This window comes from Anarhichas minor, unplaced genomic scaffold (genome assembly GCF_050575085.1).
Source record: "Anarhichas minor isolate MPS153535 unplaced genomic scaffold, ASM5057508v1 ptg000037l, whole genome shotgun sequence".
NCBI classification, from domain to species: Eukaryota; Metazoa; Chordata; class Actinopteri; order Perciformes; family Anarhichadidae; genus Anarhichas; species Anarhichas minor.
In genome coordinates, this window is record NW_027466483.1 from 3,365,664 (window position 1) to 3,382,881 (window position 17,218).

The following is a 17,218-nucleotide window of genomic DNA, read 5'->3' on the forward strand; positions in this document are numbered from 1 at the left end:
GTCAGGGCCTTGCTCTCCGCAACCCGTAGGCGCATGGAGGTGACCCTCTCGTTCTCCGGGGAGAACTCGAACACAGCGGCGCTCAGCCGGGGGCTCGTGAGTATCCCCACTCCCGCCCGGCGCCTCTCACCCTGGGCAACTCCAGAAAAGGACAAAGTCCAACCCGTCTCCAGGAGCTTGGTTCCAGAGCCAGCGCTGTGTGTGGAGGTGAGTCCAACTATATCTAGCTGGTACCGCTACACCTCCTGCACCAGCTCTGGCTCTTTCCCCGCTAGCGAGGTGACGTTCCACATCCCTAGAGCTAGTCTATGCTGCCGGCGATCGGCTCGCCCAGGCCTCCCGCCTGACCCGCCGCCCGGTCTGCATTGCACCCGACCCCGATGCTTATCCCTGCGGGTGGTGGGTCCACAGGGTGGCTGCTCCATGCTGTTTATTCGGGCTGAGCCCAACCGGGCCCCATGGGCGAAGGCCCGGCCACCAGACACTCGCCGACGAGCTCCCCTCCTGGGTCTGGCTCCGGGAAGGTGCCCCAGTTTCCCTGGTCCGGGCGAGGTGACTGAGTCCGTGGGCTGCTTTTCATTGGGGTCGTTTTGAACCGCTCTTAGTCTGGGCTCTCCCCTGAGACCTGTTTGCCTTGGGAGACCCTACCAGGGCTAATGCCCCGGACAACATAGCTCCCAGGATCACTGAGCCACTGAAACTCCTCCACCACGTTAAGGTGGCGATTCGCGGAGAGTTATACAACTCTTATATCCTACTTACATAAGTTATAGTTCATATACGGAGTCCACACGTTTGCATTTAGTTAAGTTGAACTATGTTAATACATTCAGTTTGTCAGGTTCATGCAACATTTATGACATTGTTGGTCAGTCTGTCTGCTTGACAATCCTATTTTGCTGCAATAAAAATTATTGAAGTGAGATGAACAGACTGAAAACTTTATCTTATTAGATAAAACATGTTGACACAGTTTTCCTTTGGGGACATAATTTGAAGTTGAAAAAAGTAATAAATCGCAATATAGGCCTATGTTATCGCAATACTCAGAATATCGCAGTATCGTGATAATATCGCAGTATCGTGATAATATCGTATCCTAAGTATCGTGATAATATCGTATCGCGGGATCTCTGGTGATTCCCACCCCTATAAAATATGTGATCAGGACATCAGTTAAGCTTTTTTAGTCACTGTAAAAAACAAAAGGTGTTTAAATTGACAGGAGAACAAAGCTTCACTTCAGTTACATTATGATGCGTTCAGGCTCTGTTCGGTTAAATGAGTACTGGGTGAAGGTAGATTATAACGTTGTCATGTGTTCACATGTGATCTGTAAAATGTAGTGTTGATGATAAACTTGAATAAATGCAGTTTGAAGGAGACGTTTTCACAACATAAATAGATATTAGAGATGAATTATGAGCTGTTTACATTAGCTATGAACAGATTATAATACATCATTAAACTACTAATGACAAGTTTGTTTTAATCAATGAAAATACAATCTTTTATTTCCTAATCCTTTATGAAAAAACACTATATATGACTAAAACAAAGTAGACATTTAGACTTTTTGATGGTTTACAGACTTCAGATCAGTTGAAATGATTTTAAACAACAATATGGATCATCAATGATCTGCAATTAGTATCGACGGCAAAAAAACATGTTCAGGGATCTGCTCCCCTTTTTCTTTTGTGCTGATCTGAAATTTGATCCGATCTGAACCGTGACTTTCATGATCCGTTGCTCCACTAGTCATCATCAGTAATCTATTACAAAGTAAACATTTTACAGCAAAAAGCTTTCACAAGAACACTCAGCTTTAGATTCCGACACCGTTTGTTATGATTGATTATTGGAGTCATATTACTATTCGTATGCACGCCACATGTTGGCGAAGGTCTCTCAGCGTGTGAACACAGAGAGGTTCCCTGAGAGCTGGGATCACTCTGCAGCCTCTCATTCCTTTAGATCTGCTCATCAATACCATGAAGTCAGACGGCAGCGCCCAGACAACCCTGAAGAAAGGACCCAGCTTTGGATTTACTCAAGACTGAACACGCTTCTAACCAGTCTAGAAACCTGCTCCCCAGCATCACTACAGAGCACAGCCCTCCACAGCTGCCCCCCCTAAAAGCACAGACCCACTGCAGATTCCAATCCAAACAGCCGTTAGCATGACATCCTGCATATGTTAAGCGTCAAACAAAGCAAACCAGCAGGCTCCGCTCGGATGGCCCGCTCTCTTCACTTCTGGATGTAGATGATGATGATGCACAGAGTCCCCACCAGCCCCAGGGCCTGGATGCCCAGGAACCAGAGCAGCAGCCAGAAGAACACAATCACTACCGGTTCCACAATCTTGTCCCCAAAGTACATCTGGCTGAAGCCCATCCCCCGCAGGCACTTGTTGAGCATCCCGAACAGAGTGCCCATCCGCTCGCAGTCGTCCAGCCGAGGCTCTCTGGTGGTGGGGTCGTCCACGTGGGGCCATGTGGTGGTGGGATCACGGGTCCGGCTGCCATCCACCTGTGGAGACAAGATTCAGGACGGGTTACTCATGGACACTCCCACACACTGCTCATTATTTAGGGGTTTAATATATCCCCCCCCCCCCCCCATGGAGTAGCACACAGGACAAAGTAAAAGCAGGCCTATTCATGGGACATGTGAGACACAAACAATCTATCATTATTTTCATAATTGATTAATTTGCTGATTATTTTCACAATTAATCAATAGTTTCATCTGCCCGTTATAATTTCTTGCAGCCCAAGGTGAAGAATCGAAGGTGTGACAGGACTAACGGGTGATTCATGCGTCTAGTCTCCATGTTCAACAGATGAGATCTGAACGCAGCATTGGTTCATTGTCCATTAGACACTTCACCAGCTCTCCTCCAGTCACTTTAAAACAATGTCACATTATCAGACATCAGTGAACAGAAAGCATCAATGATGTCCTGATCACATATTTCACTGAACATTGGTGTCAGTAAAACTTGATTTCACACTGTGTCATTAATCCACGGTTCACACGTGTGCTGAACTGTGAGGGGGGGGGGGGGGGTCGTCAGGATCAACAACAATCTGTTACACCACTAGTATGAATGATTTATTTCTTATACCAGGATTATACGCATTTTTACCAGTAAATATAAATGACTTTCCATGACATGTGTATCTACTTATTTCTTCTGCTTTGATACGACTGTAAACATAACAAAAAATTTGAGCGAGGCCAATATACTTTTTACATCAGTGTGTCAGCCAATCGGTAACAACGCTGTCGGTACAGAAAGGTCCAGCGGGGTTTGAGCTATTTTAGTTTTAACATTACAGTTTGGAGTTTTTTTCTCTTTGCATTGCAGAATGTCTCGCTCAGCATGTACCTGGATCCCACCTCTTTTACACAGATGACCCTAACCCACCAAGCAATCATGTGCCACACATAACTAATCACTGTTTAGATCAGGGGTCTTCAACTAAAATTCCAAAAGGTCCAGATTGAGAAAATCTCCTCGGGCAAAGGTCCGAAACATTACAATAATATCTAACTTGCACTATTTAGTGGCATATATATATATATATATTCAAGAAGTCTAGTAGTAGTAACGTCTCTGTGTAGCCAACAACTGTCAAATCAAATAAAGAAAGTACACATCAATTATATTTTAACAATTATTATTCTCAGTTTTCAAATTTAACTGGATGGATTATAAATAATACATAAAAATACATAAATAAATGTTCTTCTCATTTCAAGTACAATAAGAGCCGGATCAAAGAATATCTGACATAACAGAAAGCTTTTGAAAAATGTGCATCTTTAAATAAAGTAATTCATTTTAGAAAAACTAATTTCACTGAATTGTCCTGCAGCTTTAAATTCAGTTCATTCAGGTGTGAAGTGATGTCAATAAAAAAGCCACAATATTATATTTTTCTCATCTAAAAAGAGAAATCAGTGCGCATGGACTTTATCTGTGGTTATTAAATCACTTGTTTCAGCTCTATCCTCTCTGTTAACATCATTGTTGGTCAGTGAACTAACGTGTTAGGATTCTGATCATTTTGGGCTCTTAGGTTTATTTTCTGTGTCTTCATTTCAGATGTGAGTGGGTATATTTGTTCAAACGAGTTGTGCTTTGTCTCGTAGTGAACTTCATTTACCGCTTTTATCAATAGTTACGGTTTCTGGACATATGAGACATGTTGGTTCTAACTTCCTGTGGGAAGAATTAATGCTTATAAATTCTGTTCTCTCTGAACACGTTTCTCTTTTTGGAGAACGTCATGTGAGATAACTTCTCTGATCAGCGCAATATTCCTGCTCTTCTTTCTCTTTCCTCATCTCTCCCCCGTGTGTCACGTACATCTCATCTCACTCGAATCAGGAAACTTGTCAGAATACCCATATTTGATTGGCTGAGCTGCATCACGTGATGTGATTTACAACGCATTGGTCGGCGCGTTTCCTGCACCGCTGAAGAAGTGCCGCAACGGCTGAATAAGTTGCGCCGGTAAAGTATAAACTGGCTCTGTAATATGTAGATTTCAAAATTATCTATCGGTTTGAGATCCTGGGTCCGGATGCAACTGCGTCTGGTTCCGGACCGCGATCCGCCAGTTGGGGACCCCTGGTTTAGATCAACAGAAAGATTGATCTCGGTATCTGCAAAAATAACCGCTCGCATTGGGGACCAAAAATACCTGGAGAGGGACATTCCTGATTAAACAGTTCAATAAATCTGGCCCCCCCACACTGTCTCAAACACGAATAACTCATGCTGTCGAACTCACTGTTACCATTCATCATCTCTTGATACAATATCAGGACCTCTCCTATCTTGATACGGAAAACTTTCGGGAAAAAAAGGTTACACAGTTCCCAGCTGTAACAGTACCGTATTTTCCGCACTATAAGGCGCACTTAAAAGCCTTTAATTTTCTCAAAAAACGACAGTGCGCCTTGTAATCCGGAGCGCCTTATATATGGATCAATTGGTTAATTGGTTGATCCATACTGGTTGTACACGGCGCTCTGTCAAAATGTTTCAGTACGACTGGTAAACTACAAAGCCGCACCGCGGTAAACACCGGTACTGTGCTTACTCCTAGTCCAACACCACTTGTGTGTATAAAGACCCCAAAATGGCACCTTTCAAGAGACACGCTTACGACGCTATTCTATTCTATGCGCCTTATAATCCGGTGCGCCCTATATATAAAAACAGTTCTAAAATAGGCCATTCATTGAAGGTGCGCCTTATAATCCGGTGCGCTTTATAGTGCGGAAAATACGGTACAAGTCAGAGAACAGTAATTACAGTTCCTCATTAAAGCATTATCTCCCTAGATAATTCCCAGAATGCATCGTAAAAAGAAAAGCAGTGTGGCCGTTTCCTCATGACGTGCACTGACAAGAAGTGACGTCACTACACTCAGATTTAGGTTCAAGTTATCGAGCATGGAGCATAAACTGAGCCGTGTTAATGATTGATCATCACCTTATCTCACTGTCCTCGTACGAACTGTATCAAGCCTCTGTGAAATGGGAATGGCCTTTCATGGATGCAGCAAGAAAGAGCTTGTGAAGTGAATCCTTTTATTTTCACCACCCACATCCTATCTTTCTTGACGACGATGGACTCTTCTGAGCTGTGCCATCACTGGCCCTCCTATGCAGCCTGTAATCCCATTCACTGAGCCATGATTTACCTCCTCACTGAACTAGAGCGTATCCCATCGTGTCTGCAATGGAACACACTGCAGTCGCTCTCACACACTCCACCTGCTGACTTTCTGAACCGCTCACGGTATCAGCACAAACAGAATGAGCCACAGACAGACAGCTTCTGGAGAGCAGCACAGGACGGGCTTAAAGAGACAATCAAACAGACAAAAGAAGACATGACAGGCCATAAACTAAAACTTAGCGGCTTCATTATAAGTTCACACCGGGCAAACACCACAGACAGGGACATTGATACATCAATCAATTGCGTGTGTTAAAAATATGGTTTCAATTGTTAGCCTGAGGGAGTGGCAAGCTAGTGCTCGGGCCAGTTTCAACTAAAAGTCGTGTTGAATCAAGTATAGGCCAAAATGCACCACGACCTCACTGTAGTTTGCTATTAGCCGTCTGGATTCCAATAGTGTTTACATTGTGGGCATGATGATAACATATATAGTAGTAACTCTAGTTAAAGCCAATATCACTACCTGGTGAACAGACTCAACTTGATCATACATTGTAATAATATAGACTAACGTTAAACGTTGTTAAACTGACTCATTATTACAAGATATAAAATTGACCTGTCACGTGATATTCTCTCTTGCGATGAGGAAAAGAAGCCAAACTAAAAAGCGTTGAATTTAAAAGTCGACACATATATGAATACATAGACACTTGGTAGAACGTGGTTAAAGAGACAACAACCCCCCCTCCGCTGTGTATAAACTGCTGTTTATGGCGCTCATATCCGCTAAATCCAGACTTGTTTTTTGATCCTGTTCTCGTTCGTAATATGTATCAGTCACGTGCTTTCAGTTATGTATCGCTTGCCTTTGAAAAGGAACATCGAAAATTCTTTTGAATTGGAGGTATAGCTCGCGCGCTGGTGTCATTTTGGGCTTGTTATAGGACACTGAACTGAAAACTGTCTTAACTGAAGTCGTACTAAGTTATGACTGACACTGAACCTTACTGAGCTTATCTCTAACAACGCGAAGCCCCTCCCGAGCATTGGTCCGTGGATATCCCGTGTCGGCTCGTCACGGTTAGCTTGACAGTCTAATGAATGTGCTGCAGCTAGCTTGTGTACTTCTGCTTTACCCGGTGTCGCTGGTAGTGTAGTGCGGTCTGTCTCGCACCGTGGTCGAGTTGAGGAGCGTGCCATCTCTGGGTTTCTGCCGGCAGCTCTTCAAATTCACGTCGACGAAAAGCACACTGGTCGTTAGCGGGCTGCGTAACAGTGGACATTTTACAGCTGGTCCACTGACGGTAACTTTAAAACATGCGAGTAGAGTGATTGATAGCACGCAGTCCCAATGTCCGCCCCTGAGCGACGCGCCGCGCGTTCCCGATACATCCGCGAGAGCTCAACACCATCCAATCGCAGAGCCGCAGCGCCAGCAGTTCTGTACGTGTCAGCACGCGCCACCTACAGGCTAGTAGTAACACTTCCAGCAGTACTTGCACTGACGTGACACTTGTTTGAATGATGTACATCCGTCTCCATGAAGTAGGAGACATACAGCAGATATGCTCACAAGTCAATTTTTGCAAGTCCAAGTCAGGTCTCTTCTGGTTGTAATGTTTACCATTTATTTTGGGTAAAAGAGTTACAGCTCTCTGTCAATCAGTTGTATCTGTCTTTTTAATGTAAAACGTGTGCTTTAAATGAATTGTTCTTCCACTGGCAGGTAGTCCATTAAAATGTCACAACGGAGCATGCCACTCCGCCGTATTAACAATAAATAATAAAATAAGTGATGGTGTTGGCAGGGATGTCCTAAGAAGCAGCGTTGATGCTTGGGAGGGGCCTTAGGGGAAAGGGTTAAGGAACCGAGGCTCAGCACCCTCAACATACCAATATGATCACGTGGCATGTATGAGAATGCCACTATTTAGCATGTGGTCAATTTAACTACAGGATACTAAGGTTCTTTTTTGAAACTAAAACATTGTCTTTACAGATGAATGCAGTAATAACAAATGATTGATATATAAAATACTGTTACACTGAAAGGGTCATTTTTTTGCATAATATGTACTTTTAGCACGTTTAGCTCATAACACCTCAGTACTTTTACTTAAATAAATAAATAAAATGATGATGAATGCTCAAGTATAATGCTCATTAGGAAACATTCTGAAGGGTGCATAGTGGGATCAAATTGTCCTCAAGGCCCAAAAAAAGGCTTGGGCTTGACCTGATGTTGTGATTTGTTCTTCTGACAGTGAGGCGTGGGATTACACTCCGCTTGTAAATAGTGTAATCCCAGCTAATCTGGGATTCAGTTTCACTCTGCACGGTGGACACAAACCTCAGACTGGAGAGGACTGGGAATATGGAGTTACAAAGTGCCTGTCTGGGTATATGGTTTGACTGATGAAGGATGTATCTGCTGGTCCTGGTTCACATCTTGCAGTCCCATCTGTTGGCGGTCCAGTCCTGTCCAGCTCCGTGTGCCTGCACGTACGGGGAGAGTGGAATAGCAGCGCTCAGGTCGAGTGAGCCTGATTTCATTCTCATCTCTGTGTATTTATGTGTGTGCAAGTTATTTATTTTATGCCAAAACACAACTCATTACCGTGCATTGTATTTTAATAATTGAAATATTGAAGCTCTAAGAAACCAAAACAGTAATGCAAATCCAACACTTGTTATATTTGGTGATAGGACACATTTGGCTATAAGTAAATATTTAGTCACTGAATGGTATCCCATATTGCAAAAGAAAGGTGTATAACATTAGTTTACATTGTTTGGATATTGAATAACATAATAGAGGGTGGCAGTAATGTTGTTACAACCAAATTTAGTAGAGGTTAACAAAACCTTGTATCATTCTGTCAATGTAAAATGTTATCGAGCAATTAAAAAAATAGATTAATTTGTTCATCAAAGAATAAGAAAATAGTTCTCAATTTCATTGTAATCATTTAATAATAAAGACGTACATTTCTATTAATAATGTAATAAATAAATGATTAATTATTAACTTTCCATACTTTTCAATAATTGACATATACATGCAAATCCCATAAATATAAATTAATTATCTACATTTTTTAGTTAAAGGAGCTGTATACGGAATTCAGAGCAAATCTCTGATTGAGGGATTGCCTCCACGCAGCTCTCAACATGGCTATGAGAGCAGTGCACGGCCGTACCCACTAAGTACAGCAGAGAAGCTCGGATAACAACACACAGGGGGAGAGTGACTTCACTCTCTGCTCAGGTAGACATTACTCCTCTATATCTTTCCATAGATAGTTGTTATTTGATGCTGTATTAATGCTCTGAATGTCGTGTAAAGAACACATACAAAGTTTTTACTAGAGGGAACAACTGACGGCAGTAATTTCAATTTGATTACCTTTGTATAGCACCATATCATACAAAAGCAGTTCAGTGTTTTACATAAAAACTAAATAAAACAGCAAAAAATTACGAATATACAGAGTCCATCCAAACATACAGATAGAAATACATGTTCACACATTTATACAAGCATTCTGTACAAATGTGGTGTGTCCAATCTAAGAAAATACTCAAGTGAAAAGTCAAGTTTTTAGGTTGGTTTGAACAGAACACAGTGTTTGAGCAAGTCTAAGTTCAGCAGGTAGACTGTTCCATTGGTTAGGTGCATAAATACTGAAAGCCATCTCAGCGGACTTAGAAAGTGCTCTGGACACACTGAGGAGTTTTCCACCGTGTGTTTGGAGAGATCTGCTACAAACTCCCAGCGTGCCTGAGAGGCCTACTGTGGAGCCAGACCAGCCAAAGCTCTGTTCACCAAGAAGAGGATTTTGAATTGTAATCTGTAAAACAACAGGTAACCAATAAAGGTTTCAGAGGGCTGGAGTTATACGGTCGGATGTTTTTGTCCTGGTCAGAACTCGTGCTGAGTTGTAGATTGTGTTGTTTGGAAGCCTGCTCATAACAAACACATGCATGAGTTTTATGCAAAGAAGTCCTCTGATTCTGAAAATAGTGATGTGGTTTAAAAGTATGGAGCCCAGAGAGAGCCACTGGAATAATTATACTATTACAGCATTTTATTATAATCAATTAAAACATTGTTCAATTCAAAAAAAGAAATCACACAATTAATTAAAAAAGGGTAACTTTTACTTTTTGATACGGTTTCCTGCTTTAAAAATAAAGAGTCCAGACAGAGTCCAACCCACAGCTGGAGTTCTTACCACACACTCCTGGCTCAATATAAAAGGAGGAATATGATTAGGAGCAAATGTAGAAAAATGCAGTTTTTTAAAATCAATCAAAGGTTTTTTGGAGAAAATGTATTTTCAGGTAGGAAATGCATTAATCATGTTTGTAAGGCCTCACATACATGCACACACTTTGGTCAGAAAAGTGACAAACACAGATCTGTGTTTGTTTAATATAAAACATCCTCATAGTAGTTATAATGAATCTATCATAAGTAGCTAATAAAAAGCATCAGACTAGCAAAATGGTGTGTGAGCATAATTTGTGTCATCTTCACAGAATACAAAGCAAGAACATAATCAAATAGTGTGAAGGAGTGCACTCAGAAAACACGTCTTTGTATTTATCTGTCCAAACTTACAGGTTTGTGTTTCACCTCGCAGGTCGGTGCAGTGCAGTGACCCAGGAATCTCAGCTGTTCCCATAAACGTCCCAGCTGATACGGTCAAACTGCGTCTAGAAAAGACCCCGATCTCCAGGGTGCCCCGGGCAGCCTTTTACAACCTGTCGGAGCTGCGTTTCCTGTGGCTGACCTACAACTCCATCAAAACCATCCACACCAGCAGCTTTGTCAACCTGAAGGCCCTGCGCGAGTTGCGCCTGGATGGAAACCTCCTGACATCCTTCCCCTGGGAGGGGCTCAGGGACATGCCCCGCCTCCAGACGCTGGGTCTCCACAACAACCGACTGTCAAGCCTTCCTGCCCACGCAGCTCTTTTTCTACCCAACATCACCTACCTCGACCTGTCCAGCAACAGGTGTGTCCAGACACCATGGAGCCGTGGAGCCTATGATGTAGAGAGATACAGAGCTGTCGGTAGAATTTAATAAGTATGTTCAACTTTTCTCTCCTCTCCTCAGGCTGACTATATTACCTGTTGAGCTGCTGGACCTTTGGTTTCCTCTACCAGGACAACAGGAAGAATCAGTACAAAGAAGAATTTTGGGTACATTATGTTTTGGAGCAATAGAGATACATTATATTTTAATGCTGTCTGAAGCAGCTACACTTGATTTACATCAGCAAAGACATGAAGACGCCAGTGTGTCAATTTCTCTCTGTGAATTATGTTGAAGAGTTGCTAATAGAGATAATAGGTTTACCTATCCATGTTAGCTAAGGTTAGCTAAGGTTAGCTTACCTGCATTCTGGGATGGCAGAGTGGGGTAATAGGGTATTGTGAGCTCCTTAAGATATGATGGTGCCAAACCATTTAGGGCTTCGTAGGTGAGGAGAGTTCAGGTTTTTGACTCGGCAAGTCAAGCATACGAGATGGTGTGCAGGTGACAACACCATTAATATGCAGTTCAAACTGGACATGGATGGAAATTACTTCTTCTACAAGACAAGAGTGTTTTTCCCTCCATTATAATACACTATAAGAAGCGTTGGCTAATAGGTACCATCAAATGGTGTTGTGTTTCACCAAACACATTTTCACTCCCAACTCCTCAAATAGCGCTTCTTGGTCAGTGGCTCTACGCTTTAAGCTATGGCGCTCTAGGTAACCTTCTATAGCAACACAAGTACTTGGTTAGGTTTCGGGAAAGATCTTGGTTTGGAGTTTTTTTAGCTATGCAACTGGTATTAGTAAAGTACGGAAGTTACGTATAAAAAACGTAAGCACAATAACTCAATGTTGACTTGTTTTCACACGGGACACAAACAGCGGCCTCTTGGGTGAAAGTCCTGTGTTTGTTTGTTTGACACTTCCAGTTATTAGAGAAAACTCTAGTTACTATTTTACTACCAAATCACTTATGTTATTGTACAGTGTGATTGTATACAGCGGCAGTGATGACAGTTAACTCACATACTCTATTGATTGAACTATCTCCAGGGGTCTATGATGGTTCATGATCAGTGCCCTGACGTCTGTAGTCAAACAAACACAGGACTTTTACTCAGGGGACCGGTGTTCGTGTTCATTATGTCTCATGTTGCTACCTCACTATGTCCGTAGCTTAAGTTCTTAACAAGCGTACTTATTTTAAGCAAAAGCATGATGTTTTTTCTAACCCTTACCAAGTGTGGTTTTGTTGCCTAAATGCCACGCGTGAACCCTCTGCGTCAAGATACTACGCAAAAAGATCTTCCCAAGCGGAAAGTTTTATGAGAAGGAATAAGATCACATTAAGCTCCTATCTTCTGCGAGCCAAATCCCTCCAAGTAGTAGAAATAAACTCTACATATTAATAATCAACGGATAAAAAACAAGGTGAAACCTCTTTCCCACCACAAATGTCAAAGAACACCACGACTAAACAATATGGAAAAAATTAAAACCTGCCATTAAAACAATGTTTTCCATCCAATTTATGACACAAACATGACAATTCTGTAAATAAGTAAATTTCTCCTGAATATCCATGCAGGTCTCCATGACAACCCCTGGTTGTGTGACTGCCAGATCTCCACGGTGATGTCCTTGTCCACGTCCCTGGGGAGTCCTGTCGTCCTCATGGACCAGCTGCTGATATGTCGCGGGTCTCCGGGTCAGTCAGGGATGCTGCTGACCCAGACCGAGCTGTCCCGCTGTATGAGGCCTTCAGTCCAGCCTGCGGCCACCAGGGTCGTCTCTCCACTGGGCAGCAACGTCATCCTCCGCTGTGACGCCACCGGCTACCCAACACCGACCCTGACCTGGATCAAAACCTCGGCCAACACTGGTGAGCTATCCGGGGTCACTCTCAGCTGATGAAGTGGTGTGACTTAGATCTGAATATCATGTCATGTCATGTTGTGATTTGGTTTTTCTTTGCAGATTGTTGCAAACAAGATATCCCTGAGAACTCTGACCAGCTACCTAGGAATTTGGAGAGTTGTAAGTGGTCCTTGTTTCTTGTAAGATTTATATTTATACTATCTTCCATCCAGGGTGGGCCATGGTGCTCTATGGGTTAGACTATAAATCAAAACCAGTAATATTAAACCACACAATTGTTGCATACATCTCAGGTGTCCTTTTCGTACACAAGCTCTACTGTGAAAACTGGATGCAACTAAACACAATTTACAGCTGATGGGAAGTTGTTGCAGGAGAAAACAAAACTCATACTCCTTTCCCGACACAGGCAATACTGCTGAAATTATTTGTTTTACGTCTAAGGCTTTGGCTCTCAAACATTTTTTCCAATAGTGGACCCACTTTGAAAATATTCTTTCAGCTGAGAATCGTTTGTGATATCTACAATCTCTCTTTGGGGATGAATGTGGAGTAAAAAATGTACGGAAATATTAGCAACAGTTAGAAGGGCCAGAGGGGGTCCAATATTATGGAGTACTGGCTACCCAACACCCTTACCCTACCTTAGAACCGCCATTGAGTAGATGCACTATGCCCGCTTGAGAGCAAAACTGTTTCTTCGGGTCTTGGGTTGAGTTCAGGGCTCCAATTGGGACTACCACTTGGATTTAGCTAGGTCTGTGTAAATCTCTAAGCTGTACTTAGAGGGAAAAGACTGGTAAAGTGTACTGAGAGCTAAGATTGAACGTTTTTCATGTTCCAGTTATGCAGCAATCTCCTCGAGTGGGCGTTCGCTGGTCGATAATCATCTTGAATGGGTTGTCATATGAGGATGCTGGCGAATATCGCTGCCAGGCACGGAACATGGCAGGGATATCTGAAGCCCCCATCAAACTGAGGGTGGTGGGAGTCTCGAGACTATCCCGTCTTCCAAAAAAGAAGTCCCAAAAGACTCCACCCAAATCATCATCAAAATACAGGAAGCCGAATCAGACTCCTACCAATGCCCCCTCAGTGAAGGACAATCAGATTACAAAACATTACCCCACCTTCCATTAACAAGACCCAGACGGCTCCCAGTCTTTCGCCAAAAGTATTCTCCATAGACAAGTACATTAAAAGGCGCAAAATGAACTTAACAGATGCGAAGACCCCGAGATATGTCAAGTCTTCACCTGAGCCCCCAGACAACTCTACAACTGCTCTATTGACAGAGACACTTGGATGAGATACACTGCAGTTGGTCTGGATCCGTCACTTGGTTGACTTCAACAAAGTATAGAAAATAAAGCTTAATCGTTTGTGAACTACTAGTTTTAGTGCTCCTTTTTTGGGTCATTCTGCACTGCACAATAATGCATCAATTTGTTGATGAGGTATCCTGTAAATTTAACTTGTTTGTAAGAATAAAATGTGACACAGGATGTCTGTGATGTCTATAGTTTTCTAAAAGGATGTTTTGAAACCTGGAGTTTGGGTTTACAGCAGAGGTCTGAAATTACCAGCCTAGGGTCAGATCCAACCCGCAGGATAAAGCCCCCTTTGTTTTTTATTTGAGTCATTTATCTTTAACCCAGGTCCCAGAAAATATGTTAGCATTGTATGTTTCTACAAATCTCAGAACCAAAAACACTTCATGTCAGCCTTGTATCGCGCTTGCAGAAGCGCACAGTGCCACATGGTGAACGTTGTAAGAAGAGAGCAACCTGGCCCCTCATGTAATTTGACTTTTACCCCTGTTACTGCTTCCCACCATTATACCCACTACTCGAGCCAGAAAGTTTTTCCATTTCCTTCTACAATTCATGAGTTCCCATCTGAATGGAACATGACCAGTAGGTGAAACCAGCAGATACAATATGTCACTGGGCCTTATGGCAGCTATACTGTTCATACTCTACATACATACATATAACATGTAAGAAATAAATATATACAGAAAATCTTAAATAAATGTAACCAAAAAATAAATATTTAATACAAAAGTGTGTTTTTCATGTAAAGCTTTTGGCCAACAATGCATTAGAGAAAGAGCTCCAGGTGTTCAAGACTTGCTCTACATTCACCCATAAATGAACCACATTTGAATTTCACTGTGAGGGAACTGGAAAGCTCCAGCCTTACTAAGACGAAAAAACACACATATGCACATGTAGGGAGGTTATTTTAAGGAACTCCGACTAAACACACTCTCCTTGAGGTCTTCTTCTGGGTGTGTTTTCATGGAGCACACGCCTGAGAATGCAGCTGCAGGACTCCAGCTGATGTCAATGACCTTGTTAGGTTAAACCAAGTCGTCAAGGAAAAGAGAGGGGAGTGGGTTGAGGGTTCTTTGTTAAGTTCGCTTGTATTTGGTAATTCTTCAGCTGATTGTGCATTTTCTTTCTTTTGTATTAGGAAAACACTCATTTATATTTTGTATATGGTGAAATTAGTAGTGTTAGGTTGCAAATATATTATTTTAGTTTACTGTGGGAGTGTTTATATGCCCTTCACTGTGTAATGGTGCTGGTAGGCCATAGGTATTTACATGCCAGGTGTTGTTTCACATTTCTCCATCACGGTTTACACCTGAATCCGCCAGCTTAAATCCTATTTGTAAGGATTCACCCCCATCCAAATCTTAGAGCTCAAACAGGTGGCCACTGGTATGTGTGTGTCAGCAAATAGCATTTACGTATGTTCAGTTGGGTTTACACAGAGTACCACATGGTTGATGAAATGAATGGTGAAGCCAATGCAGAAGTGCCTTACACCTGTATTATTACTAATGGCCAGCAGAGGGCGACTCCTGGTTGCAAAGAGAAGTCTAATTGTATCAAAAGTCTATGCCCGCTACACAGTGTGTTGTTAATTCTTCTAAATATCAGCTCCTGCCAGCGCTATTTGAAAGCTGTAACAGTAACGTTAGGGGCCGTTCACACTCTCCTGCTGTGACCTCCACAGCGCCTGTGTCAGCGCTGGAGGGGAAGAGCTCATCACTTGCCTCTTAACGAATCATGAATGCATAAAATAATAAATAAATAAAAGTAGCGAAATGAATGTATCCAAATGTAACAGTACTGTACTGGCTAGATCGTCACTGTCGGTATGATGCAAGTACTTTGGTTGAATAGAGGTCAGATATACAGTCTTTTGTGTAAGTATCAAAGTTGTCAACCAGTTTTATGAATAATTCGTTTTTTCTATATGGAACTTTTTTGGATTATAGCCAAGATTTATACTCAATGCTCAATGTGAACAAGCTGCCCTTCCTGTCACAATCAGGCTTTGCCTTGGGTGTTTTGTGTGTGGTTTTCTGTAGCTCCTCACTTCCTTCACCTGTCCCTAATCAGTTCATTCAGTGCACCTGCCAGTCACACTCTCCCTCATCAGCACAACTCTCCTCACCTGTTCTAGTCACTATTTAAACCCCTGTCTTTCACTCACTCACTGCCAGATCATTGTTTTGTTTCCTACCTACCTGCCTGTTTTGCTCTTCCGGTTTCCCAGTCTGTCTGCCTGCCTGCCTGCCCTGTTTATGCCCTGCCTTGTCCTGCCGGATTTCCCCCCTTGTCTCGTCCTTGGATTACCTGTTTTTGTTTCGTGAGTTATTAAAACCCTTTTGTTCACTACTCTGACTGTCTGCATTTGAGTCCTCATTATGTCCCGTGACACTTCCTTGAGAGAAGTGTCACAAATTGGTCACATTGACATGGTGACCATTTTCACCAAGCAGCAAGTGAGCACTAAAACCTTACCACTCATATGTCTGTCCTGTGTTTGTCTACTTATGTAAGATACAGAGGAATCTAATATTCAAGGAGTCAAGGCCTTCTATTATTATCTTAACGCTATTGATGCATCCCTATATATGTTCAGGTTTTATAGTATACCTTGCACAACGACTACATGTAATTTATGACACGTATAAGCACACCCCTGCCTTTAAAGAACCCTTTCTTGCTTTTCTTTTGTGTCTTAATGTGAGAGTTGATTGTCTCTCATGTAGATGTCTCGTGAAGGTCAAGGATGAAGGAGCCATAACATTTCTGAGTATCTTATCTCTCTTGTAAAAAATACCATAAAGATACAACATGAGGAAGAAGCTTAGGGTCAGAATGGTTGCATATTAAGCTGCTTTGCCGGGATCACATTGACCCGTAAACTCCTGTAGAAACCACTAGATATTTAGTATCGCCCCCTGGTGGCTGCAAGATTCAACCGTTGGAGAGAACCAACATCATATTGACAATTGCTATTTTTAAAGCCTTAATCTGACTTTAGTATTTCCCTTTTTTTCAACATGAAAAGTGTGTCCTGAGGGTGGCACTCAAGGACAGATCAAGGACTCCTTAAAATCAGAAGGGACAGCATGAATGTCATTGACCACCAGCCAATTCGATTATTAAAAAAAAAAGACAAATTACAGGAAAAGCCTGAATAAATGAGTGGAGAAACATAATGAATGCAGATGCTTTCATACAGGTTAGCAGATGTCACTGAAAGGTGATGAGTG

The 17,218-nt window shown here is 42.3% G+C and overlaps 2 protein-coding genes across 2 annotated transcripts; one reads left to right on the forward strand and one right to left on the reverse strand.

Annotated features, from left to right (window-relative positions):
- Positions 1–1,482: 1,482 nt before the first annotated feature.
- fam241a (family with sequence similarity 241 member A) lies at positions 1,483–7,090 on the reverse strand. Its single transcript, XM_076106957.1, has 2 exons — positions 6,847–7,090; positions 1,483–2,535 (listed from the first exon to the last, which is right to left on the reverse strand). The coding sequence occupies exons 1-2, from the start codon at positions 6,991–6,993 to the stop codon at positions 2,254–2,256; spliced, it is 429 nt and encodes a 142-aa protein (XP_075963072.1). The 5' UTR covers positions 6,994–7,090; the 3' UTR covers positions 1,483–2,253.
- On the forward strand, positions 5,690–14,682 carry lrit3b (leucine-rich repeat, immunoglobulin-like and transmembrane domains 3b). Its single transcript, XM_076106955.1, has 6 exons — positions 5,690–8,242; positions 10,357–10,731; positions 10,835–10,920; positions 12,350–12,643; positions 12,739–12,798; positions 13,484–14,682. The coding sequence occupies exons 1-6, from the start codon at positions 8,133–8,135 to the stop codon at positions 13,777–13,779; spliced, it is 1,221 nt and encodes a 406-aa protein (XP_075963070.1). The 5' UTR covers positions 5,690–8,132; the 3' UTR covers positions 13,780–14,682.
- Positions 14,683–17,218: the final 2,536 nt, after the last annotated feature.

What these genes read in the sequence shown, in the direction of transcription:
- fam241a (XM_076106957.1), bottom strand. Translation starts at nt 6,993, where the DNA reads ATGTCCACTGTTACGCAGCCCGCTAACGACCAGTGTGCTTTTCGTCGA. An exon ending in TACACTACCAGCGACACCGG is followed by an intron (nt 2,536 to 6,846) that starts GTAAAGCAGAAG and finishes TTGTCTCCACAG; the next exon opens with GTGGATGGCAGCCGGACCCG.
- lrit3b (XM_076106955.1), top strand. Translation starts at nt 8,133, where the DNA reads ATGTATCTGCTGGTCCTGGTTCACATCTTGCAGTCCCATCTGTTGGCG. An exon ending in CTCGACCTGTCCAGCAACAG is followed by an intron (nt 10,732 to 10,834) that starts GTGTGTCCAGAC and finishes TCCTCTCCTCAG; the next exon opens with GCTGACTATATTACCTGTTG. An exon ending in ACCTAGGAATTTGGAGAGTT is followed by an intron (nt 12,799 to 13,483) that starts GTAAGTGGTCCT and finishes TTCATGTTCCAG; the next exon opens with TTATGCAGCAATCTCCTCGA.